Here is a 26,808-nt window from a genome sequence, read left to right on the forward strand (position 1 = left end):
GAGGGGGGCTTAATCAATGATATGTGCTTCCCTTTGTCTGCTCCCCCTTCCTTCCTTCCTTCCTCCCTCCCTCCCTCCCTCCCTCCCTCCCTTCCTTCCTTCTTTCCTTCCTTTCTTCCTCTCCACTCCCCACTCTTCTCCTCCCCACTCCCCTCCTCCTTCCTTCCTCCCTCCCTTTCTTCCTTCCTTTCTCATAAATTCAATTTAACTGCATCGTTTGACAGTTTCTGTTGGTATGGAAAAAAGGTAGCAAAAGAATGGCAAGAGAGCATAAAATATTCTTTGCATCTAAATTGTCCAAATAATTCTTTTTTTGCCTCATCCTACAGATTTATAAGTCAATGAATTTTTATAAATCCTATTTATAAAACACATTGTTTTACCATTTAGTTTATGAACATGGGGGTCTCTGCTACCACACCATCTGGGTTCCCAGCAGGGAGAGGGCGGACCTTGATAATTGCTACCTCCCTGCTCTGTTGCTTGGGAGAAGGGACAGGACTTGCCTCATTACCTCCTTCCTCTCTTCTGATTCCTCTCATGGATATTCTGCCATCTTGGAACATTCTCATCCACCCGAGAACCATACAGCCACATGAATTTGAAAATTTCACCCTCTTGAGAAGACGGTGAGATGTGTCAACTCTGATCATGGTGTGGTTAAGCTGGAAAGATTTTAGAACTATCGTCTTCAGCAATTCTTAATTGTTGGTCTGCTTCTAAATTCTGCTTCTAAGACCCCTTCTGTTGCATTGCTTGCCGCTGTGGTCTATTTACATAATCACTGTTTTGCCGGCACTGGTTTAATCCCCATTGGTTCGTGCGCTGTTTCCTTCTCCCCACCCCCTATCCTACATACATCCTCTTCTGACCTGACACTTTCACCTCAGGAGATATACAAGGACAGGATTGTGATTAGAGATAGCTAGATCGAACTGCATTCCTGCTCAATAAAGACTGAACTGCGTTCCCAGCTCAGCCATGAGTCCCTGGTCGTCTCTCTCCCGCCCATGAAGCTAGCCCATGAAGCTAACCCGGCATCTGGCTCTGAGAGTCCCAGAGTCTCTCTCCCATGAAGCTAGCCCGGCACTTAATGTGCTGGGGGAGCCTCAGAGATTGGGGAGCACTACTTAGATTTAGTGGATGAAGTATGATCACAGAATGCCTAGAGACTGACCCCCTCCCAACCTTTGGCAGGATAGTGTCTCTAAGACTGTCACATGCCCGGACAGTGTTGGTTGGGACCTGCCAGAAATAGAACTATGATCTTCCTTGCAGAAGCAGATCTCATAAAGCGAATTGTATGAAATCTTTTCAAATGTGGGTGCTACTAATTTCACTTGTGGGGGTGAGTAGGGAGGGTCTGGAAAAAGTGTCACACAAGTCTGTAATGTTTATCTTTGTTATTTCCTTTGACTCCTTTCCCACCTCTCCACTTTCCAGATGTGATTTTCAGTGGTCGGACAGTTCACACCACCCGCTTTCTCTTTATTATTACTGCTCACAAAAGCGACCAGCATCCTCTACTTCAGGGGTGGGGAAACATCTGATCGGAGGGTTGTATGAAATCATTTGGTCTGATCCTGTCAAGGTAACCTCTGCTGGGACTGGGAATTCAATAAATCTAGGAAGGAGCTGCTTTCATACCAACATTAAGTGCTGAGTTTGTGTTGATAATTGTATATGGCCTGCGAGAGGAAAAAAGGTTCCCCACCCCTGCTCTACCTACTTTCTCTGCCTCTTGTTCTCTGAGCTTCCTTCACTGGCTTAAATCAGGGCTTATCTAATAATCTAATAATAACAGCCTATTGGCTAAATCCAGACCACCCTCTTTCTCTGTAAGCAAAGTTTTACCAGAACACAGCCAGACCCACTGGCTTCCGTATTCTATGCCTAAGCAGTTCAATGGCAGGACTGAGTTACTGTAACAATAGACTCTGTAAAATTTTAAACTATTTACTGTCTAGGCCTTTGTAGGAAAAGTTTGCTCATCCATGATTTAGACAATTCCTAATCTAATCTAATCTCAGCCTCAGTGGGGGACATGCCCCCCCCTCCCAGTCAGGCTCACTGACAATCCCTGCTGAGACCTAGCAGTCCAGGGGTGAGTGAGCCCATGCTGCTTCTGCAGACCTTGACTTCTCACCCTTTTCACCTCCATCAGGAAAGACAAGGCTTTTGCCCAGCTTCTTCCCTTTAGTTTGACTGAATGTGTGTGCTCCAATCCCCCGCTCTGCAACTTTAAGGTCAGTAATGACAGCACTTGCCACAGAGAACTAACTGATGACTCCTTACAGAATGCTCACACTACAGTACCTCATTCTGTCTATAGACAGATGCTTAGGAGTGCAAATTCTGAATCACATTTATACTCTAGAAGGTCTAAGATCTATGCAATTTGTTCATGGTCAGATTGCTATCAGTGGGCACTGTTACAGACAGATAACAATCCATTTACTGCCCTGCAACTGTGCATCCTGAGATTCCTGCCCAGCAGACCCACCGATATACTGACCGGAAAAAATAGCTGTGGTGCTGAGCTCCTGAGACCATTCTCGCAAAATCTTTAGGGAATGGGGCTTACAGTTTGGCTCTGGGCATGTTCTGATGACAGGTTCACTGACATGACTGCTTTTTGCACTTTCAAAAAGCTCCTCATAGAAAGGGCATGGAAAACTTACAAATGTATTAACTGAATCAGGTGGTGCACCTTAAGCGCTCACATTACAGTACACAAGGTCCCAGGTTCAAGTCCCTGGTCCCCACCTGGTCTACTGTGCACTGAGCCAGTATGTGCCACAATGGTGGCCAGGCTAGAAGCTGAGTAACACATTGAGAACTCTCTGGGAGTTACCACAGTTTCCTTCTTTCATTTCCCCCCTTAATATAAGGAAAGATGTTAAGACATTTCAATACTGTCGTCACATAAGCTCTTGGATTTACTTATTTATTTATTTGCCTCCAGGGTTATTGCTGGAGCTCAGTGCCGGCACTATGCGTCTACCACTCCAGGTGGCCATTTTTTTCCTCTTTCATTCCATAGGGAAGAGAGAAGTTGACAGATGAGAGAGAGACAGAGAAAGAGGATAGACACCTGCAGAACTGCTTCAACGCTTTACAGGTGGGAATGGGGGCTTGATCCTGGGTCCTTGTGCAGATCCTTGTGCTTAGTAGTATGCGCACTTAACCAGGTGCGTCACTGCCCAGCCCCCGACATCATGCCCCATTCAAGAATTTTGTATGGTTCTTCAATCTTCAACATTCATTTACATAAATGAGTTGCATGAAAACATCTACCATAATAAAGAAATTTAACAAGAGAGCGGGAGACGGTCATTAACAAAATCCAAGAGACATTAAAATAATTTGGATGAGGTCACTTTCCTTATTAATTTTCATTAGGCTATGTCATTGTTGCCTTCATGTACTATGAACTGGAATCCTGCTTTTTTTTTTTTTTCTTTTTTTTTGCTTCCAGGGTCATTGCTGGGGCTCGGTGCCTGCACCACGAATCCACTGCTCCTGGAGGCCATTTTTTTCTCCTTTTGTTGCCCTTGTTGTTTTATCACTGTTGTGGTTATTATTATTGTTGTTATTGATGTCATTGTTGTTGGACAGGAGAGAGAGAAATGGAGAAAGGAGGGGAAGACAGAGAGGGGGAGAGAAAAAAGACACCTGCACACCTGCTTCACCCCTTGTGAGGCGATCCCCCTGCAAGTGAGGACCTGGGGGTTCGAACCGGGATCCTTACGCCAGTCTTTCGTGCTTAGCACCATGTGCACTTAACCTGTTGCGCTACCACCTGCCCCCCGAATCCTGCTTTTGATTTTATCCTTATTTGAATGTTTTCCCACACATCCCATTTTCTAGACTCGCTGACCTCTTTCTCCTCAGGCTCTGCAATGTGCAATTGTCAGGAAACGTGCAGAGTATAAGTGTGTGTTAAGTGAGAGCACAATTTGTCGTGTCAGCACGGCAAGGGGCTGCTCTTTTGTGTTTCCACTGAAATTGCTTGCTGGTCTTACTGTATCAGGCCTGATTATATCACTCCTCATCATGCATATTTGATGTCCTGGATGCTGGATGCTCGGTAAATGGTCTTGGCTTTGTAATTTTATCAAGCAGCAGCGTGCTACACTAAGCCCAGCTGCAATTAGACAGGAAGGTGACCTTCGTAATGTATTCTTTTGCAGATGCAGTGTCCCTGGAAGATGATCTGATTCGACTTTTCTGATAAGGAAGAACTGATAAAAAGACTTTTGTGCAGAATTGTAGGTGGGTGCCTTCTAATTGGTTTTTTTTTTACACTTAAGCTTGCCAATTTTCCAGCGGCTATAACAAGCAGGTACCACTGCACACTTCTTTCTAGTATGGAGGCAGCTGCGTAGCAAACAAGAGAGAGGAGACAGACTATCTGTGTACAATAATCCCCAATGGAGGTGTCTGTGGGTGCGTAGGAGCTAAGGCCCAAGCTCTAGATCTCTTGCTTTCTAGGTCCATGAGGTAAGGGTTTGACACACTAGACAGCCAGGTTTGGTTCCCTTTGAACATCAGGAACGGGTCATGCGCACTGGTCTCCTACAGCTGGTACAAGCTTCCCCTTCTCCCCAAGAAACTGCTTCAGCCTCTCCAAACCTTAGTCCCCCCCCCCCACTCGGCAATGGGGTCCAACAAGCAGCATTTGCTCATATGGCTTTTGAGAGGACTATACCAGATGAACAGGATAAAAGAGTTCACTCAGAAGTCAGAATTAGTTTCACTGTGGTGAATGAGTTAGTGCAGAGAATGCTCAGGACAGGATGTAGGAAGTAGCAGGTATGTGTTTGCTGGTCTTAATGCTAGTGTGCGTTAAGTGATAGTTCAATTTGTCATGTCAGCCTGGCAAGGGGCTGTTGTTTTGTGTTGTCACTGAAGTTGCTTGCTGGTCTCACCATATGGAAACCTTATAATATTACTTCTCCTCAGGCATATTTGATTTGACTCTAAGGAACCAAAGTGACTATCTGGAGGTCTAGCATATAATAAAGATTTAACACCTGGAAACTCTCACAACCATTACTAGTTGGGATGCCATCAGTAGTATTTTTCTGAAGTACCGAAGATGTTAGCGCTAAAAGTTCTACACAGAGCTTAGACTGACTGTGGAAGCTGACTGACTCATTTCCTCTGTAGGGGTGGCCATTTTACAGGAACTCTGGAGCTCTCCTAGAACCTCTGAGCACTCTGTTAGAACAGCCTTCCTGGTCTTACTATGAAGTCTGCATATTGTTTAGTGTGTGTTTATATACGTAGGCGAAAGGAACGTCACTACAGTGAGTGAGTGGGTTTGCCCTTTGTGAAATAACGCAATGACTAGTAATTTAGCATCGATTCTTACTTCTTACTACAGTTACTTTCTTCTGGACAGCACCCTCCTGCTCCCCTGCACAGCTCTCCAAGCCCAGGATATTAGTGTAGCAGGGGTGAGGTGTGTGCAACCTTTTGTAGCCACAACGATAGCTAGAGTAGTGTCCGCTAGTTAGATGAGCCGGAATACTTAACTTAGGCAGCATAAGGGCAGAAGATGGGAGAAGTGGGAACCAGGTTCCAGGGTGACCTTTTTGTCTACTTGGTAACGGGTGGGCAGCCCTCAGTGTCCACTGCTTTGAAGGAAAGGGCTGAGGCCGTGCTACTCCCACACCTGGCTCTTCACTGCCACCTTCTGAGAGGAGGCAGTAGGTCACTGCTTTCACGGTCTATTACCAGGCTCTAAGATTACAGTTGGCATGGGGGAGGGGATCAAGGAACATTCTGATAGTACTGGATGGTCAGAAAAGTTCCTAGGGAAATACCAGGACTTTCCCAACAGCCCAAAAGATGTAAAACTGTGTATAAATGTGGATTTTTCTGCGTGGAGGAACAGCTATCAGATAAGTAGTCACTGGAGTTTCAAATGGATCTCCAGTTCCATTGCACTAGTGTCTCCAGTCTAACAAGAGGCAGGAGATTCCCCTTGTTGCCTTTCTGGGGGCAGCTGAAAGGAGGCAGAAGCAGAATTTGATGTTGCGGCTCAGGACAGATTTCTCTCTCTGCAGCTCAGAAAGTGAGTGTCCATCACAAGGGCTCAGGGTTCCCGGGAACTAGGCGGAAGCTCTGTGGACAACCCTCTTCCATGCAGAAAGCTGCCCTTGCATGCAGGCTCAATGCTGACCGACTCGGATCGTCGGCACCTCCTGGCGACTCTCCAAACGCCCCACCAACATTCCTCCCAACACCACCCTCCTTCTCAGCTTTGCTGTCAAAGGCTGAGTACCACGAAGTCTCCTGCTTCAGGGCAGGGGCCACGCTTCCGATACGGATTCATTTCCAGTGGCCTACATCATGTTTGCCTCCTAGTTAGTAGTACTTACTAAGCTCACTTGGGCTGACTGGCCTTGTGGGATGGGACATGACGCTGCTTAATGTCTATGAGCAGTTACACTCCATAGTTTCGCAAAGAAAATCCTGGAGGCCAAGGTAATTTGTCTACTCATGAAAAGCGAAGGGATATTTCAAGTCAGATATTTCTAAAGAAGAAAGATATGGTGATTTGCAAAGGGCATGAAATCTTCAAAGATTTTGTACCTCAACCACGATAAAGTATGAGGCCGAGTTAAGAACTCCAAGAAGTATGGAATGAACAGAGCTCATCTCATTTCAAGTGCATCAATTATAGCTGTTTTTGAGAATACACGAAGAAATCCAATGTGGTTACTATAGCAGTAATTGGTCTCCAGGAAACTCTTTCATTTTCTTAAGAAAAAAAAAATTCTTTAATAGAACAACCAGTTGATCTGAACAGTAATCCACAAAGAAACACAAATGTATCTGGAAACAAAAAGTGGCCTTTGTGCAAATATTGCAAGAGGAAGAAAAAAGAAAAAAAAAAGAACAAAACAAGACTAAACCACTTAGACAAGTAAATGGATGCCAATTTTTAAAGAGGGATTTGATAGTGTCATTAAAGTGATGAGTGGTGTTTTTCCAACTTTCCTCAGTGACCAAGGAAATGGGATATTTTATTAAGCAGAATGGGAATTGATCTCGCGTAAGACGGTGACATTAAAACACATATCAGCTGAGAAGTCCAATAAAAAAGAGATGATTTGAGACATGGCCACATACATTGAAGACTTCCCCATGCCTGGTTTTGGTTACCAAACAAGGACTCAGAAAACCAAATACTAAGGGATGGAGCTGGTTTCTGGGAACAGAGTGGGCTTTATTAATAGGATGACCCACAAACAGATAGGATAGGAAAGCTAGTATAGGAAACAGATAGGATAGGAAAGCGTAAGCTCAAATGTGTCCCCAGGTCTTGTTATGGGTTTTTTTTTTTCCACCAGGTTAAAATAGATTAACATAGGGGCCAGGTGTGTACAGTGCACAAGGACCCAGGTTCAAGCTCTTGGTCCCCATCTGAAGGGGGAATAAAAAAAAAAAAAGAGATGATTTTACAAGAGCTAAATTTTTTGATCAGTACACACATGGCAGTCAGATGACTAAGCTGATGGGAAGGCACAGGGAAACCTCCTAGTGCACGAAGCTTTTCATTAGTGAGAAAAGCATGATTTCGAAATTCCCACTTAGCGAGTCTGAAGGTATTGGTTAGAGTAAGCACTGTACAACCAGTCGCTTTCGTCTCGTGTGCACTGTGCTGAGTCACTATACTTGGAGTTATCTGGTCAAAGTACCTTGCTACTCTCGAAAGATATGTTTATATCTCAGCGATCCAAAGAGAGGATTTTAGGATTACATGGTCACTCTCTCAAGAGCACACAGGGCCTGTTTTTCTGTTTTTTTTTCTAATCACCAGTGAGATTCCTTGAGTCTGACAATTTCCTCAAGGGTGCACTGCGGAGGGAGGTTGGTTTGTCTTGGGGAGACCCAGCTTGGCCAGCCTGCACTACTCACAGGAGCAGAAACTGTAAGCTCCCTGGAGGCATCTCCAGGGACTCCGGTGCTTAGCTCTAGGACATGCTTCTGCAGCAGGTGTGCAAAGATGTTTGATAGTCAGTGAATCTGGAATATGCAAATATACTGAGCAGAGCACCACACCACTCTGATTATCGGTTTATCGGTGGTGCTTTGAACTGGATGTGTAACCTCTTGCATGCAAGTTCTGTGCGCTACCTCATGGCTTGATAAGCCAATCAGAAAATGAAGGCTTTCGGAGGCACGGGTTCATTAGCCAGACTTAGAGCTCAAGGAAGGTAGGAGTGGACCATCTAAACCTGCAGCTTTCAAAGAGGGCTGTTCGAGTCCCAGGCCTTCATTCAACATGCCGTCACCAGGCACTTTCTCTGAGCCAGGCACTGGGATATGTCCTGGGGACATGGCGAGGGACAACCCAGTCCAGGCCTATTTTCCCATGCAGCTGACTTCAGGGCACCTGATCCTACACTATTAAGCTACATTTCTCTTTAAATTGTGTCACTAGTCTCCCTCCCGGCCAACCACCAGCCCAGAGGGGTTGGGTCTTCAGAAGGGAAAGGGAGTCTTATGCACCTGCAGTATTTCACAGTGTTTTAAAGCACTTGTGTCTGGAAGACAGCTCGCCCTGTAGGGCTTAGACCTTATTTCAACCCAGGTACCAAGAACCACTCATGAGCTGAGGAAACCCAGCGGCAGACTGGATGTGGACTAGAGGCGCCCCCTTTCCACAGGTTCATTTGCTCAACAAACAGCCAATGAGCTCCTGGACATATAAAGTTCCACAGAGATGCATACTTATGGAGATGCCTCTTTCTTCCCAAACGCTTAAACCTTAAAGGAGGAAATCTTTCTAGATGCCCTAGGAAGGTGGCTAGGAAGCCATTGTCCGCCCCCTCTGTTCTGCAGCAGGCAACTGAGTCACAGCAAACTCAAACAGACAGAGACACTTCTTTCTTCTATCATCCTCCCAGCACAGAAATGGATAGGACTGGTCACAGAGGAATGTGCCTGGGGCAAGCAAAGTGACCACATGACCTGCCATCCCACCAGCCTGTCTCTCTGGGATGCCAGCCAACAGAAGAGACGGGGACTACCTTAATGAGGTAGGTCTAGACCACCTCCCAAGCCCTGCATTCCAGCCCCCGGGAAGAGGCCAGGCGTGTTCCCTGGTCTGGCTGCCAGGAGAAGTGAACTGACAGGTGCCTCAGTGGCTGCTGCATTGTAGAAACTGCCACTCTGCACCCCACAATGGCCCTGGGTCTGTACTCCCAGAGGGTTAAAGAATAGGAAAGCTAACAAGGGAGGGGACGGGATACGGAGTTCTGGTTGTGGGAATTGTGTGGTTCTGTGCTGGGAAATTATGCCGATGCAGTTACATCTGCCATGTTGTCTCCTCAGGCTACTGACAGTTCCCGCGAGAGTTGGGACATTCTCGGAGTGCCTGTTCTGCCATGTTACGCCCTGAGGGCATTGTCTATATCCCCGCGATATCTGGAGTGCTTTGGTTACTCCTCCCCCCTCCCATTCTCATGAGAGTTATCATCCTATCCTGGAGTGCTATGGTTACTCCTCCCCCCTCCCATTCTCGCCAAAGCTGCTCCTATAAAAGCCCTTCTTCTTCCGCACCTCTCTCTCTTGCCAGCGCTTCACTCCGGTGTTCAGACGCAGGAAAGGTTACTGCGTGAGGCGGCCATTTTCGCTACCTCCACGTGGCCCAACCTGCTTCTCTAGCACCCAACTCTGAGGTGCCAGCGCAAATAAAGATTTGTGTTTCCTCTTCGCTCCAGACCCCTCCCCTCTCTCTTCTCTGCGGCCCGCGCACAACAGAGCTGTACCTCTCTTATCCTATGGTTTTGTCAGTGTTTCCTTTTTATAAATAAAATAAAATAAAAAGAAACGGCCACTCTGGAAATTTCAGCACCCATTGAGCAGAGGCCCTGGCTGACCATCTGTGGAGACCAGGCGAGGAGAAGCCCAGACAAAAGGAGCCCAGCCAACTGCTCTGGGACTGGGATGGCTGTGATGCCCAGTGGTGGGCCCCTTCTATTTTCACTTCGCTGTCTTCTTTTTCTTCCCCAGTTCTTCCCCAGGTGAGGACCTTCCTGCACTTGTCTGTGAAGCAGAAACTGAACTAGTTCTGGGAATGAACTGTCCTCCGGAAAGCCCAGAAATACTCTACCTAGCATCCTTCCTAAAATACAAGCATGCTGTCTGTTATGAGAAGGCAGAAATGTCAGGAGACCCTCTAATCAGTTTAAAGCATTCTGTTAGTTATAGCTTCTGCTTTAATCTTGCTAGTAAAGATCAAACAACAAAAGGCTAGCTTCACACACCACTACCCCCCCCCCACCGCCCTTGCAACATCACTGAAAAGAGGTCTGTGGTGTGGGGGCGGAAGCTCACTGGGCTTCAGAGGGACCCCAGCAGTATTTGAACACCACAAAAATACATTTCCTGATGTCCTGTTAAGACTATCACATACAGTTTTTTTTCCTTTTGTACATCTATAAGAAAATCTCCCCAGTACAGCAGGCACACTTTAACTACCCCAGCTTTGACCTATCCTTCTGCCTTCATTGATGATTTTAACCTTCAGCCATGAATCACGGAATCAAGTGTGAGAACTGTATTCGTGCATCCATGGGGTTATGCATTTAAAAGTGCTCATCCTTTAAGCTGAACCCAGGCACTGTGTTCTAGCCTTCTTGATTACGGAATATCAGTGTGACAGTAATACTAGATTAAAAAAACAACAACACACACTGAAACTTCAGATGTAGGAATGAACACAGAGTCAAAGGAACTTTCAGCAGTGAATGTTAGCAGTGAGTGAGTGATAGGTGCTCTGTGTGTGTGTAGCACACGGAGGCTTGCGATTCTGCCCTCTGCTGGCCCAGGAGACATCCCTCCTCTGCCAGATGAAGCCTCAGAGCTGTGGCAGCCCTCACGACAACACAGGGGCACAGGCGAGCCACCCACCTGACCAGGTCGATGACCCGCTCTCTCGGCGCGGCGCTGACCGGCTCGTCATTAATCATGACGATCTGGTCTCCTGGGATCAGCTTGCCTTCGGAGGGGCCACCTGGAATGAGTGAATGAGAGAGAAGCATGTGAAAGGCCTGCTGCTAGCCCCGATGGCATTCACTGCGAACCCGCGGTGCTCTCAGGCCTGGCTGCAAGAGAGAAAGAGATGCAGGAGGGCTTGTGATGAAGCCATGGGCTGCGCCCTGGCCAGTAAGATCCCAGTCTTTGGAAGTGGGCCTCAGGCACGAACGTTTCCAGAGAGTGTCCCAGGCCAGGCTGGGACTCAGCAGCCTGGCAGCACAGCTCACACTTGACTCCCCTGGGGACCTTGGTGTCCTGCACATGGGCTAGGCTTGGAGGAGTGTCTGTGTGAGGGGGAGATATACATTTTCTTTTTTTTGCCTCCAGGGTTATCGCTGGGGCTCAATACCTACATGAAGTCTACCATTCCTGGTGACCATTTTCTTTTTCCTCCTTCTCTGATAGAAAGAAATAGGGAAACAGTGAATGGAGACAGGTAAGATCCACACAGGTCAAAGAATTGTCTGGAAGGCAGGACCAGATCTTAGCTTAGTCTGTGGACTCTTCCAGGTCCACAGTGACCATCATCTCCTTGAACTTGCTCCTGGCAATAGCGTTGCAGCTGAAACATTAGCTTCCCCAGATTATCGCTATGACTTTATTTAGTGATTTAAATGAATACTTCACACCCACAACAGGGAACTCAAAGTAATTCATGTACCACTCAAACTGGGGACATACACGTGGCTTTTTTCTGGAGAGTAAGAGAGTGGAGGGGGACATCTTAACCTGTCTCCCCATATCACTGACAGGAAATAGTCATTTCAAGATGTGGGGACTGAGGTGCAATGTTTTTACCCCAAGGGATTCAGAAAATGGCTTGAGAAACTTTTCATAAGGATTGGCTTTTATTCAAGCAAACATGCACATTCACTCAAACAAATGCTTAGGAATCAAATGCTGGTCAAAACCAGAAACAAATCCAAAGCAACTGCTTGGTAGCTGGTAACCACTCGAATGTGAAAACCACATGCAGATTGACATTTGACCTGTACGTTTTGATCAAATGGAAATGTTCTTGTTTAATCAAGCAGTATGAATTCAGAATTCTGGAGATTGTGAAACAATACAGAATTGCTTCCCAAGTCTGAAGCAGGGGCGCCCTTCAGAGAACTGTCCTGCGCCCTTCGCTCTGAAGACTGGCTTGGCTCATGCCCTGAAAACACCTGCAATGTCACTAGAGTCATTTCCATGGTGGACACAGTTGACATAACCAGCAGTTTCACTCTTAGAAATGACTGGAAACAGTACTCTCTGACTTCTGTTTTCATCTGTTCCTGCTCTTCTCAAACTGTGTTAGTGTCTTGAAGCTAGAAAAAGCTGAGGACAATGAAGGGAAGCAGTTGAAGGAATAACAAGGTCATCTAGGCCAATGAATGACAAGGCTTGGATCTCCAGTCAGCTGGGTGGAGGACACAGACTTGGAAGAATCTCACAAGCAGAGATATTTCAACGTTCCACCATTAACGCAATAGACTTGTCCACTGCTCACAGTCTTTCTACATATAGGGTCAATAGTAGTGAACTCTCAGGGGTCACTACTCTGGGGCTATTTGGTTTTGGTAACTTTCCTATATTATTTGCATTGCATTTTTTTCTACAAAGTATACTGTTTTATTATCATCATAGAAAGCAACAAATCTTTTCCATTGCATCAAGCTCGACAATCCCACACAGAGAACTAAAATACAAGCTACAGCTAATAAAATGAAAGGCTCAGCCGACAGAGTAAGAAGCTGTGTGGTCAGGCAATGGTGGGGGTGAGCAGGAAACAGATTCTTCTCCAGACAAGTTGAAACCAGCTGACTGTATTTGTGGCACTTACCCTAGGGAATATTAGGTCAAAAGAATAATAAAAAAAATGGCATCAACTTAAAAAATGTGTACTCACTTACTCGGGTGGCCTTCTTTCTAAGGCAGTCTCAACTTGCCACGTGTTAAATTAAATTACCGCCACCACCACCACCACCACCATCATCATCGCACTGTCTATATAATAACTATCTACCTGGCACTCTGCTAATAAAACTCATTCTCTTCCTAGGGGAGCACTATGATCCCCACCAGATGACGCAGAGAAGTAAAATGCAGAAGAACCATCACACAAGCTCACAAATCTATTACGAAGCTGGGGGGAGATTCAGATCCATCAAACCCAGGCAATCTGATGCCAGAGTTTATGCTTCAATTGTGTTATTTTACTACTCAGCTCTGTTATTCATTTCCAAAGTCCTGCAAAGACCATAAACAAGAATTTCCTTTTGTCTGAAAGTAAATCCAATACAAGTCCATTAAAATAAGTAAATACAAACATATACAAGAAGTAAAAAAGCACTACTTCTGGAAAGGCAGAGGCAGTCCACTTTGGGCAACTGCTCCATAATTTCTTATATCCCACTGTGTTTAGAGCAAGTCATTTGGATACTCTACTGAAAATGGCTGGAGCAAAGTCCTTCCATCATCTGAGCACACCGTAGAAGTTCAGAGATTAGCCAGAGACTTGATCAGTCAGAATTTTCTGTATGACGAATTGCCTCAAAATAAACTTGGTAGGGTTCTCAGTGACCATTTCTTCTTGTGCTCCTGGGTCTTAGGAAGTCTGCTAATTGGTTGCTTTAGGCTAGGCAGGTCTGGGCAGTTTGGCTTCCGCATCAGAGCAGGAGTTAGCTCTTAGCTGCAGGCCGGCTGTCCCATGTGCCCATTTGGGGGGCTCAGACTGCAGGGATAGCATCCGGTTGAGGGAAGCGCTCCTCTTTGGTCACAGTATGAGCAAAAGGAAAGGGTTCCTGTGCATAAGCACATCAAAACCCTGTGCTTCTTTGCCAGTCTGCCATGGGTTCATGTCAGTCGCCTGGCCCGACACAACTCACAATGGACTAGGGAAAAAAACTTCTACTTCTAGTGGGAAAGGAGTGGAGTGTATCTTTGTAAAAACAGTCCAGTCACTGCAGTGACAGTCCTACTGTGACTTAAATGCCACCTTTGGCATTTTTAACCGAAGAGTCTGGCATGTGCGTGAAATATAGCATAGTGGCTGCGTCTGTTATTTGCACTCAGAAATTAAGTGAGTCACTTTCAGGGTTCACGAATTGAGGGAAGTGTATTCCCAAGTTGATGGGTGGACTTGGTCATATAAAACCTTGTTTGAGGGACCATCTCTGGTTCCCCAAACAAGGCTTTATATTAGGTTCCTTTGGCAGCTTGACTCCTCCAGGGTGATTCTGTGAAGCCTGAAAGTGGACAGCAGTGGTGCGGTGAGCAGTCCTGGGAGAACAGGGAGTGGAGCAGGCCACTTACCTGGTGTTACTGAGCGGACAACCACTGGCTTTTCACTGCCTGCCACGAAACCAAATCCCAGCACAGGGTCCCTTCTCATCTCCACCTTCCGCGGGGCCGGAGGGATGATTTGGCAGCTCTCAAACCGAGGATCATCAAATGGGATTGCCTGTGTCATGTGGCTACAGGGAAAGAACACACAAGAGAAACAAGGCGTCAGTGTTCCTGCTAGGCAACGCTGGCAACTGCATTCTGTCTAGCTGCCAACCTCCCATTCTGTTGGGGTGGCTGTGGAAGCGTGTGGGAAGACTCATAGTCTTGCTTCCTTCATGGCCTTCTTGTCCCTTAAAAACCAGGCCCACTTCTTCCTTGGCCTCCGCACAAGCTGTCCCCATCAGCATGACATGGCCGCATCTCGATTCCCCCACGTCCCCTCTTGAAACATATCCTTCTTCCATAGGCCTCTCCTAGTCACGTGCTCTAAAATGGCAGCCCCCTCTCCCACAGCCACGCTCCCCCCATACTCTCCCACTTTTCCCCCAGAGCACTAACCACTTGCTGATTGACTGTAGAATGTGCTTCTTTTGTTATGTTGTACTGCTCTCCACACTAGAGAGTAAGCTCAAGTTCTAACGGCAAGAAAATTTCATTCACTCATTTAACCCAGGTACCCAGAATGGTGTCAGGCACACAGTGGATCCCCAACAATGAATGACATTAGTTAAGTAGAGAAAAGATACGTCTTTGGGGGAGGCTGCACCATTACAATGAATATGCCGGGAAAGACCCACAGTGGGTTCTGGACTGTTCATATGTCCAGGGCTTCTGGCTCCAGAGAAATGGAAGCCAGGGGGATTGTTTTGGTAGCAATAAACTATTTTTGGGTCAGCTATATTTCCTCTCCCTCAAAAAAATCAAATAATTCTTGGCATTGATTTTCTGAAAAGATTTTCAAAAGATTTAAATGGATCTTTTTCAAAAGATTGTTTTCTCATACTTCAAAAGTATGAGAAATTCAATCCATGTGCCAACAACTGAACTGTAAACTATTAAAAAGAAAACAACCATAAACTATAAGCCATTAAAAAGAAAACAATGTAAACATGAAAAGTGCATGATTTGCAACATGCTTTTGCAAATATCTCATTGATTCACAAAACCACCTTGAGGATGAAGGGGTGGGGCAAGTGGTATTGGCACTTTCCCAGAAAGAAAGCAGTGGTCTACTGTCACTGCGCATGAGGGCCAAATCCAAGGCTTACTGAAGTCTTCAACCGTGCACACAATCTGAGCAGCCTTCTTCGGGGAGAGGAGTTACTAGTTTGAACACTAGAAATCTCCTTAAAGCATTGTAAACCAAGATTATTTCAATGACATGGGCTTAATTCAATTTCTCTCTCTCTAATCTTCTTCAATAAGTAAAAGGAGATCATCTTAAATACCTGGAAAGATGCTGCTCTATATGCCATCTGGACACCAGACTGTTTAAATGGAATAAAGGCCGACAGAAGAGGAGGAGCCCCATTGCCCTTCTGAGTATTTCAGAAGAGCCAAGCAAAACCAATGCAAACCCTCCAGGATCTGTCCGTTGGACTAAGAAAATGAAAAGTTTCAAATTCCCTTTAAACAGAAAGGAGACAGCTTTTCAACGAACTGCTAGGGATCAGGAGGGTTACAGAGGTGCTAGTGGAGGGCTAACAGGTGCCTAGTGTGCTGACACTCAGCTGTCACCCCCCCTCCCCCGCCTCTGCCCTCCGCAGGAGACAGCTTGGCCTCACCCACTTCCTTTGCAAAAGCCCAGAAGAAAACTATCTAGGCCAGGGTCACACACTTCCCAGGTGAGAGTCATGCCAGGTCTTCTGGTTCTAAGTGCTATGCGCTGGGTCAGCTCCCTAATTAGCAAGGACAGTGCAAAATGAAACAGTGGGGCCCCTGTCCAGACGTGATCAAGAAGCAGACCATGAAACCCAGTCGAGGCTCCTGTGTGATCACTCGCATGAATCCTACACCCACAAGGTGTCCATCCCAATGTGCGTGGGGGCCGGATCCCCTCAAGCCTCTCACAGTCTTTCTGCCCACATACCCCACTCTGGCATGCTTATTATGTTCGGACAATAGCCCCAAGGACCTGGAGGCTGAGGAGAAGCTCATGTCCTTGCCTCGGTGTTCTGGCCTTTCCCCCAATCAAAGATGAGTGCTTGTCCTGTAAGGGAAGAAGCTATCGATCCAGAAGAGTGCAGTTATAGGCATTATCACCAAGTCTAAGTTTCTCGGTGTCTAACTTCTACCACAGAAGCCCACCGTTCCTCTCAGAGCTCCAACTACCTTTTTCAGTATTGGAGACTTGCAGAATGTTCTAAGTCCCCCGTGCACATCACCGAGTTGATTTTCCCACTTTACTAGCCTAGCTTGTCTGCTGCCATTTTGATTACTCATCCAAATTCAGGTGTGTGTGTGTGTGTGTGTGTGTGTGTGTGTGTGTGTGTGTGTGTGTGCCTCTGTGGCCCAGTATAAACTATTCCCAAGGACCCATCACCACTTTGGACACGCCTGGGCTCAGAGTGGCAGTGGCATTAGAGTCTCAAAGCAGGAGGGACCATCTTGTTTGTAGTTGCAGGTGTTTGGGATGTGGCCACCAGAGTGGGGCAGATGCGTGGCGTGACAGGAACTAACAGTCACACGAAGAGGCCCCACACTCTGAAGGGCACCGTTCAAGCAGCTGATTCAAGCAGCCAAACTGATGCAGGGGGAGTCCCAGTGTCCCGGCAGGGGCGGGAGCCCCTACAGGGAGGGACAGACACACAAGGAGCAGGTGGGAGAGTCAGGGTTGGGGCCCAGAGCATGAGGAGGGCCTCTGCTACACCCAAGAGCAGGCCCCATTGGGCAGGAGCTCGACAATGATCTTTCACAGGCCTAGAACAGGCAAAACTGTGTGTGTCTGGGGGAGGATGCCCCCCTCACAGCTAGTACAGACTGTCTTGGTCTCTCATCTCTGTGAGAGAATGTCATCTCTTGAGCTCCATTTGGAAGTGAGTTTGCTTACTCCCCCCAAATGGAAAACAGACAAGAAGGAGGAGTGATGCACACTTCCGGAGCTCCATTCTGAGCACTGAGTTTGCCCCGTAGTCCTTGGAAGACATATTTTAGATGAAGAGGGTGGCAAGCGACAGAGCAGAGCACTGGCAGAACTCTCAATTCCAAGCAGAGAGAGGGACTGGGAAAGCTGCTGCCTGTACTGCTGCCAGTTCGGTGGGTGCCAGCTTCCAGCAGTGGGTTCTAAGCTTCGCTGTGTATTAGAATCACTGGGCTGCACAAGAAAGCCCTAAAACCCTGCTTCCACCCAGGCCAATCGTGGGAGCTGGGGTAAGGTAAGTACTGGAAGATCCTAGGTGTGTGTGTGTGTGTGTGTGTGTGTGTGTGTGTGTGTGTGGCTTCCCAGCAGCCTTTCTTTTTTTTTAAATATTTATTTATTTCCTTTTGTTGCCCTTGTTGTTTTATTGTTGTGGTTATTATTATTGTTGTCGTCATTGTTGGATAGGACAGAGAGAAATGGAGAGAGGAGGGGAAGACAGAGAGGGGGAGTGAAAGATAGACACCTGCAGACCTGCTTCACCGCCTGTGAAGCGACTCCCCTGCAGGTGGGGAGCCAGGGCTCAAACCGGGATCCTTACTCCGGTCCTTGAGCTTTGCACCACCTGCGCTTAACCCCTGCGCTGCAGCCTGACTCCCCCCAGCAGCCTTTCTAATGATGGCCAAAGAGGAAACAGATGGTGTCCCCAATGGCATCCCTGAGCAGTCAAAAGATCAAAGCTTCTGTAGCTTGATTACTCTTTCCACACGATAAAGTATGTCTCCAGTTTTTAGTTCATCATTCATTCAATAACTATTATGCTATTATTTTGCCTATACCTGATATTTATTAAACACTAATTTCATGCTAAGCATTTTCTAAATGCTTTCCATATGTTAGTTCATTTAATTCTCCAAAACAACCCCATAATGCGTTCAATTTATTCACTTAGTCAACAAATATTTATTGAACGCCCACTGGCGTCTCAGTTCTGAGGACATAATGGAAATGAAAAAAAATTAAAACATAAAATGTTCACTCTAGTGGTACGGGACAGAGAATAAGCTAACAAATTAGTAAAATGTATGGCCTATCACTAAGCACTAAGCACTAAGGAGAAAAAATGAGCAGAGAGGAAGGAAGCCGGCAGCTACGTGAGGGTGCAGTGTTATTGCCAGAGTCAGGAAGGATCTGGGGAGCAACATTTGGGGCTGGGGGTGACCGTGCATAAACATCTCGAGGTGTGACATGACTGGTGAGAGCAGGTCTAGGGAACAGCACTGAGGGCAGTGGTGGCAGGCCGTGGGGGCGGAGGCGTCACACAGCGTAGCTCTTTGGAAGGAAGAATTTGTTGTGAGTGGAACTGGAAACTACTGGAAAGCCAGCAGTGATGTGCACGGTGCTGTGTTGGGAACAGACAGGAAGGAGGGGGCGCTGACCTGGCAGGAGCCAGAAGAGCATCTCCCAACCCCCTGGCTTAGCCCTCAAACATGGCATGGTGGTTTCAGCCAGGGTGAGAGTGGCAGAGATGGCAAGGACTTTCGACGCACTTGGAAGCGACTCTGACAGCACAGAGGCTTGCTACCTCCTCTGAAGCCTTCTTCCCGTCCACACTGGATGTTCCTGGTGAGGATGGTGTGCGGCAAGCCCTGTGTCTCGGTGAGCACCCACTGCAGGCGGCACTCTGTGGGAGCTAGCACGTTCCAGTTGCCACAAGAAGCCCACAAACGACACTGGGCATCTCCATCAGGAATCCCCTATCGGACCAGGCCCTCAATGGGAATCAACAATGGTAGGGAATGTTCCATTCTCCAAAGGGAGGTTGGATAGCATACTCTGTCTATCACCCAAGGATGATGGGTCCTGAAGTTGGCACAGCCTGGAATGTTCCTAGCTATGACTACGGAATGTGAGCTCAGACCTACAGGGATGCAGAGGTTACACAGTTCCTGTGCTGAATATGGGCCCCAGATCAGATCAATGGGGTTTACAGTCAACAATATTTATATACTTTTCCCATATTTGGGAGCTACTGTCTTCCCTGATCCAGCTTTCTAGGCCTTTTTCCAACTGTGACAACATCCCCCCAGACAACAGCTTAGGTCACCTGCATATTGGATGTCTGGCACAGGCAAAAACTAGCTGGGTCACGGGCCCCTTGAAATAGACCTAAGATAGACCTACGAGCTTTTTCCAAATTGGAGACCGCAAATCTCCATCCACAATATTCTTGCCTGTAGGTTCATGATTAGTCAACAATTTGCTCTGCTTTCTATCTTAGCTCTTTTTCAGCCACCAGGTTCTAGTTGCTACCATGATAACAACCGGACTTCTCAGGGCAGAGGACCCCACCATGTGTACTGGAACCCCACCTCCCCAGAGCCCAGCCCCACTAGGGAAAGAGAGAGACAGGCTGGGAGTATGGATCGGCCTGCCAATGCCCATATTCAGCAGGGAAGCAATTACAGAAGCCAGACTTTCCACCCTCTGTATCCCATAATGACCCTGGGTCCATGGTCCCAGAGGGATAAAGAATAGGAAAGCTATCAGGGAGGGAATGGGATATGGAGTTCCAGTGGTGGGAATTGTGTGGAGTTGTACCCCTCTTATCCTATGGTCTTGTTAGTGTTTCCATTTTATAAGTACAAACTTAAAGAAGTAAAAGAAGAAGCCCATGAACACCCAAGGATAGGGTGAACAAGGGAACTGGTGGGTGGTTTGGAATGAGACTTTGGAGCCAGACAGTTTCGATTCAAATCTAGACCCTACCCTGCCTAGCAGTGTGACCTGTACAAATGATTTCAATCACCCTGTGACTCCGTTTCCACCTCTGAGAAATTCAGACTATCAGCATAACAATCTCAATGCTGGTGAGAAAACTCAAGGGAGGAGTGAGTGTAGAGTGCTCTGTGCGACCTTTGCACATGGCAAACACTCCAAAAGTATTCGCCGTGTGTCCATCTCTTGAGGTCACCAAGTAGAAAGGAATGGGTCTCAGGCATTAGGAACCCATTCCATCATAAAATACATGGCCAGACTCAGTAGCAGTTCTGATACTCATAGCCCAACTCTCTGCAAAATGCCTTCAAAATCCCAAGTTTTGAGACCTTAGAGCTGAAAGGTCCTATCAAATGGAACTACAGTGTAAACTATAAACATGGCAAATACGGCCTGATCTATACAAGGGCATATCATGCCAGAATATAGAAGACAAGCAGAAAAAAATCCGGGATCCTTAGTAACTGAATCGCTACTATAGCAAGTTTTCTTTGGCCACTTCTAAACCACTGAGTGACCACCAATACAGAGCTGGGGAGTGAGCTAGGGCCAGGGGATAAGTACGAAGCAGTAAGTGTCATCTATGGGGTGAAGGCAGGAGCAGATTTCATCATACATGCTGCAGTCTTGTGTCAACAGAGACTCTGACCTTGCTTCTTGCCAGTTTCCTATTGTTCCCCCACCCAAACAAGGTGCCAAATACACAAGCAGATATCTGTCTTGTGGACATTCTTTCCTCATAGCATTTTCAATTTGTTGGTTATTTAAAAAATTTTTTTTAACATTTATTTTATTTATTTATTCCCTTTTGTTGCCCTTGTTTTATTGTTGTTGTTGTTGGATAGGACAGAGAGAAATGGAGAGAGGAGGGGAAGACAGAGAGGAGGAGAGGAAGATAGACACCTGCAGACCTGCTTCACCGCCTGTGAAGCGACTCCCCTGCAGGTGGGGAGCCGGGGTTCGAACCGGGATCCTTATGCCGGTCCTTGTGCTTTGCGCCACCTGCGCTTAACCCGCTGCGCTACAGCCCGACTCCCCTGTTGGTGATTTTTTAATTCTTTTTCTTTTGCTTGCATTTTGAAGATAACCTTCCAAAGACATAATTTTCCTGTTCAACAGGTTGCATTTTCAGGATAAACTCTCTAAAAATAGTTAACTCCTGTCTCTTTTTTCCAGTAAGAATGGATCTGCCCTAAAATGCTCCCCCATGAGACACCATTTTGTTCTTTGTATTAAGGCCAGCACTTTTTGGCTCTCTCCTGGAAATTTTTATTCATAAAGCTGCTTGAGTTCCATTATAACAAGCTGAAAAAGCAACGTATTTCTACCTGCTGACCATGCTTCAGTAAATTCTGAGGTTAAGACTGACTACAAGACTGATGAGCCAGGCAAGCCTTTCTAGCCCCTCATTCTCAACTTTCGCGCGTGCGCGCGTGCGCGCGCGCACACACACACACACACACACACACGAAGAGACAGAGAGAGAAAGAGAGGGAGAGAGAAAGGGACAGAGAGAGAGAGAGAGAGAGAGAGAGAGAGAGAGAGAGAGATTGAGATTTATGGCCAGACAATTAAATGGAAAATATGACCACTGTGACTGAATGAACAAACATCCTCTTTCTGGCAGATTCATTTCAAAAGGAATTATGGGAACCCTACCATCTATTTCCCCATAACAAAAGGAACAGGCTTTCCTTACACTCTGGGAGTCTTTTATCCTCCGCAGAAATAAAAGATCAAGATAGCCAATGAATCACAAATAATTACTCTTGACTAGTAGAACACTATAAGCAAACCTAAAGTCATTCCAGTTTTCAATGCGATCATGAGTCAACAAAATCCCTTATGGAATTTGCTGTGTGGAAAGATTCCAGAATGTAGATCAAATTTAGAAAACACCTTTAGTATAGAATTAAGGAAACTAGGTAGCTGGAGAGCTGTAGATACCTAGATACTTAAGATTAGGATGAAAGTGAGTTTAAATCAACTCTCTTGAATGTCTGATTTCTGTCTGAGAAGGTCATGGATGGTCAGCTGTGACAATGCCCATGGAACCATGGGCATCAAGGGTCCATGCTCTCTATTCTCATCTGGTAGCTCAGCTCCGAGTGGTGCAGCACATTATTCTTTATGAGCCCCCCTGGAATAGGACCTGCACCGAATGCTGAAGTTCTTTTCAGAGCCTCCCTGCTTCATGCAATACATTTTTCTCCACCCCTGACCCCAAAACCCTCATTGCCCAGGACATGTCACATGACTGAGCCCAGGTATGACAAGTGGAAAGCATCTGTTTGGTTGTCTATGTGTTCTTGCTTTTCGGTAGACTTCTGGAGGTGGGGCTACAGAGTAGCAGCAACTACGGTTCTCTCCTCTCCTCTCCCTGGTCAGCTAGGAATATCAAAGAAGATCACCTGAGACCGCAACAAGACGAGATTAGGACTACTTTGGGAACCCACCAGGTCACCGGTGAGTGAAAATGTGTGGCTTATGGACAGAAAGGAGCCCAAGGAGAGATTCCTGGGGCTAAAGCCCATATCTACTCCCTAGCGGCTGGTTGAACAGTCTGGAAGTTTGCTGGTTGAGGCACCACCTCCAGTCTGCTTTACCAACAAAAAGACTGCTGAAGGGAGGAGAGGACTCCCCTAAGACTCACCAAATGCAACTGTGAGTCTCCATTGCTACTACACCTCAGAGGCTGCAGCAGCAGGGGGGAGGCCCCATGCTGATATCTGGGGGCAGAGAACTGGCGGGGAAACCCAAGAGAAGCTCTACACCCCAGTGGTCTAGAGGTGGGGCTGTATAGTGGGAGCTTTTCCACATTGTTCTCCTGATGAGAACATGGTAAATAACTGCCTCAGAACCTACAGACTATAAATGGGACTGGTTTAGAAACTCACAGGGTCAAGCAGTGCTGCCTGGTTTGACTCTAGCTGTCAGCAGAGAAGCTGAATTGAGCCCAGGGCTTTGGATCCTTGGAATGTGACAATCTCTTTGCATAACCACTGTGCTATCTCTCTCCACCCTGCTTTATCTCTTGGTCATGAGAGAGTGATTAAGCTATAAAACCTACTTACAGGTAAAAAGCCTTCAGGCTCCCATAGCCTACAGGGAAGAAAAAGAACAAGAGGCTTTAACAGCCACTGTGCTTCAACTCAGGGACTGAGATAATATGGAAACAACTGTTAATTTCCACAACTTCGTTCTTGTTTTTCCACTAGCACCATGAGAAAACTTCCTCAGAGTAGGAGCTGCGCCTTCAGCTTGGATTCTAGAATAGACACATGTGGAGGGACCTAACTTCGCTTCTTTGTGATGAGTTAAGTATAGCAGAGCTGCCTAGTCTTCCCCCTATCTTCACCCTAGATCAGCAGCTTGAATGAGGGATAGTAAAAGATTTTTTTTCCCAGAGCTCAGCTCTGGTTTATGGTGGTGTGGGGGATTGAACCTGGGACTTTGGAGCCTCAAGCCTGAGTCTGTTTGTAAAACCATTATGTAAACCCCCGCCCGTAAGAGATTGTTGATGACACTGAATTGAAGATGTCTGTTACACACCAAAAGTTCACTTACATAGTTTGTGAACACCACTCTCGATGTTAAAAACCCTGAAGTTACATATCTCAAAATGATTCTTTCTACCAACCTTACTCAACACATCATTTATGACAAAACTCACTGCATTGGACCAATACTTAAAGCAACAAATGTCTCCTCTTTATTACCCTTGCTGACATGGTGGTCTATGTTCCCTGACTTTCTCAGATCGCTGATGGAATCTGGGGACTGCGGTTCACAGCGCAAGGATAAGCTGCTCATAAAACCTGTTGTGGCAGTGAGGGGACTAACCAAACATGCTCTGCCAATTTCCCGTGATGCACTTCAGGCACGTCTATGTTACAGTGCAATGCGACTTGAAGAAAATAGAAAGGTTCTGAGCAAAAGTGCTAAGTAGTCAAATCAGAGCTCCTCAGAACAAGTAAGTAAGTGGGCAGGAAAAGAAGTATAGATTGTTGCATTTCACAATGACCTTGGGTCCATATTCCCAGAGGGATAAAGAATAGGAAAGCTATCAAGGGAGGGGATGGGATATGGAGTTCTGGTGGTGGGAATTGGGTGGAGCTGTACCTCTCTTATCCTATGGTTTTGTCAGTGTTTCCTTTTTATAAATAAATAAAAAAGAATTATACATTATTGAATTTGGTAGCTTAGAACTGAAAGGCCATAGTATAGATTAGACCCTAAGACAGAATTCCAGAAAGTTAAAATCTGGGTGTGTATAACATGTGGAAATGTGTTTGCCATTCGCTGAGGTTGTCCCCCTCCCAGATGTATGAGGAAGCCACCCCTGCCTCGGTTACTATATAAGTACTGCACACTAACGGACTGCGCCACTGGAGCTCCTGCCTCAGTTACCAAGGAACCCAGAGTGAAGGCTGACTGCGGATGATCCTCTTTCCTAACTTGTTTCCTGAGAGTCTAAGCAACTTGGATGAAGAGGCAAGGACAGAGGTCTTCTGTGAGGTGGGAGAAACATCAGGAAAGGTAACTTGGTGTTATGTCTATCAAAACAGGAAGATCCACAGGTTGAGTCCACAGAAATGGCCATCAGTGAACTGCAGAGACCCGTGTAGGCTTGCATGTGGTGCTGAAGGGAGCAAGTGACAGAAGCCCGTAAAGGCCTTCTTGAATTTCTGCTCTGCATAACACTCTCCTGACTCTTATACAGTTTTCTGAATACATTCTATTTATTAGTGATATTTTGGTTTTTAATTAGTTATTTAATAATAGTGGCTTACAAGATTGTAAAATTATAAGGGTATAGTCCGCACCACACCCTCCACCAACTGATAACCATCGCAGGTCTCACAAAGTCTTAGATACAGCTGCAGTCTGTCTTCCATACTTTTGATTATTTGATGTGAGTATATTTGTAGTTCCAACGAGAAGGAATGTACTATGATGATACGCAGGTGAATTTAGGAATATGATCTCTATGTGTGATGTCAGAAAACCGTTAACTGTGAGTGAACAGACTCCTTGGAGAAAGGAGAAAAGGGATTTAGAATAGAAACAGCTGAGCCTGGAGAGCAATCACACTGTGGTGAGATCATCCTGGGAGCTCTAGGAGCTCCTGTGACCAAGGAGCCTAAAGCTTCCCGAAGAGAGAACTGCCTCCAAGTGCTGTTTCCCATCAGGCTAACAGGCTCACCCACTCCTACATCTCCATTCTTATATTGCCCATGGATTTTTTAAAATGCCTCATCTTTGTGTACATTGGATTTTCCACATACACTTGAAAACAGTTTACTTATGTGTAATTGTATCTATCTCTCTGTCTCCAGGGTTAGGGGCTTGGTGCCGGCACTAAGATACTACTGCTCCTGGCGCCATTTTTTCTTACTTTATTGGATAGGACAGAGAGAAATTGACAGGGGGAGACAGAGAGGGAGTGAGAAAGATAGACAACTACAGACCTGCTTCATCACTTGTGAAGCTACCCCTCTGCAGGTAGGGAGCCAGGGGCTCGAACCTGGATCCTTGAGCATGTCCTATGTTTAATATTATATGTGCTTAACCAGGCACATCACTGCCCAGCCCCCTCATTAGAGAGAGAGAGAGAGAGAGAGAGAGAGAAGGAGAGAGAGGGGGAGGAGGGAAGGAAGGAGAGGGGGAGAGAGGGAGAAGGAGAGGGACAGGGAGAGGGAAAGGGAGAGAGAGAGAGAGAACATGAAGAAGAGCATCACTGGCATATGGGAAGCCAGGGGCCGAACCTGAGATGTCACGCTCACAGGTTAGAAGCTCAGTACCACCTCCTGAATGGTGGGTTCCTTATATCATGTACGTGTTTATATGTGTCTTTGTTTTTATAAGCAGATCTGGACAAGCCTTTCTGTCCTTTGGGAAAGAAGGAGCACAACTGAATCTAACCACGAGAGAGAAGTTAAATAACTCTATGTAACGTGTTCCCAGCTCCCATTTGCATGAGTCTTAACACTTTTTGTCTTCATGAATACGCATTCTGTGGGTTCTAAAGAATCCAACCTTCACTAATCAGTTCCACAAGCTATCGTCAGTCAATCCTCCTTATGCCAGAAACATCTAGAGATTTGGAACTGTTTAGTCAAGCTTGCAAACTTAAACAGTACTTGAAGAGTGAAGAGAAACTGGAATGCTTAGACTTGGAAATCAGGAAATGTTGACAGGAATCTTTCTAGTAGGGCTTGAAACAAATGGCACTTCTCCTTAGTTGGCAGAATAAATATAGAAAATTTCAGTTGTCTTTAATTTCTGAGGTTAATGCCTTCCAGTGGAGATATCTCCATGGTCTATCTTAGTCACATGAAGAACATATAAAATTTTATGTAATAATGTAAAATTACATTCTGGACAAGAAAAACACTGGTTGTTCAGTTCTACAAAATTCCAGAACCTATTATAAACTGTCAACTTTAAGTCTTTTTAAAATTGTAGTAACACCGCGTTAAGCATCACATAAGTTACAAGTTTGCCTCATTAAAAACCAAAACGTTAGATAAGACATCAAGTTCATCACTGAAAGTTCAATTTCATCCTTCCCCAGACACTTTCTCTCTTTGTCTCACTTTACTCACCCACCTGCCCCCTTCCCT

At 46.1% G+C, this 26,808-nt stretch overlaps 1 protein-coding gene across 4 annotated transcripts in view; it reads right to left on the reverse strand.

Annotated features, from left to right (window-relative positions):
• FRMPD4 (FERM and PDZ domain containing 4) overlaps positions 1-26,808 on the reverse strand; it is a 635,847-nt gene that overhangs the window by 92,239 nt on the left and 516,800 nt on the right. For all 4 annotated transcript variants that reach the window (XM_007517468.3, XM_007517467.3, XM_060183062.1 and 1 more), the window contains exons 3-4: positions 14,356-14,516; positions 10,933-11,035 (exon numbers count right to left, since the gene is read on the reverse strand). In XM_007517468.3, coding sequence (XP_007517530.1) covers positions 10,933-11,035; positions 14,356-14,516 — 264 coding nt within the window. The remainder of the gene's footprint in view (positions 1-10,932; positions 11,036-14,355; positions 14,517-26,808) is intronic.

The sequence above is a fragment of the Erinaceus europaeus genome, chromosome X, assembly GCF_950295315.1.
Source record: "Erinaceus europaeus chromosome X, mEriEur2.1, whole genome shotgun sequence".
Taxonomy (NCBI): Eukaryota; Metazoa; Chordata; class Mammalia; order Eulipotyphla; family Erinaceidae; genus Erinaceus; species Erinaceus europaeus.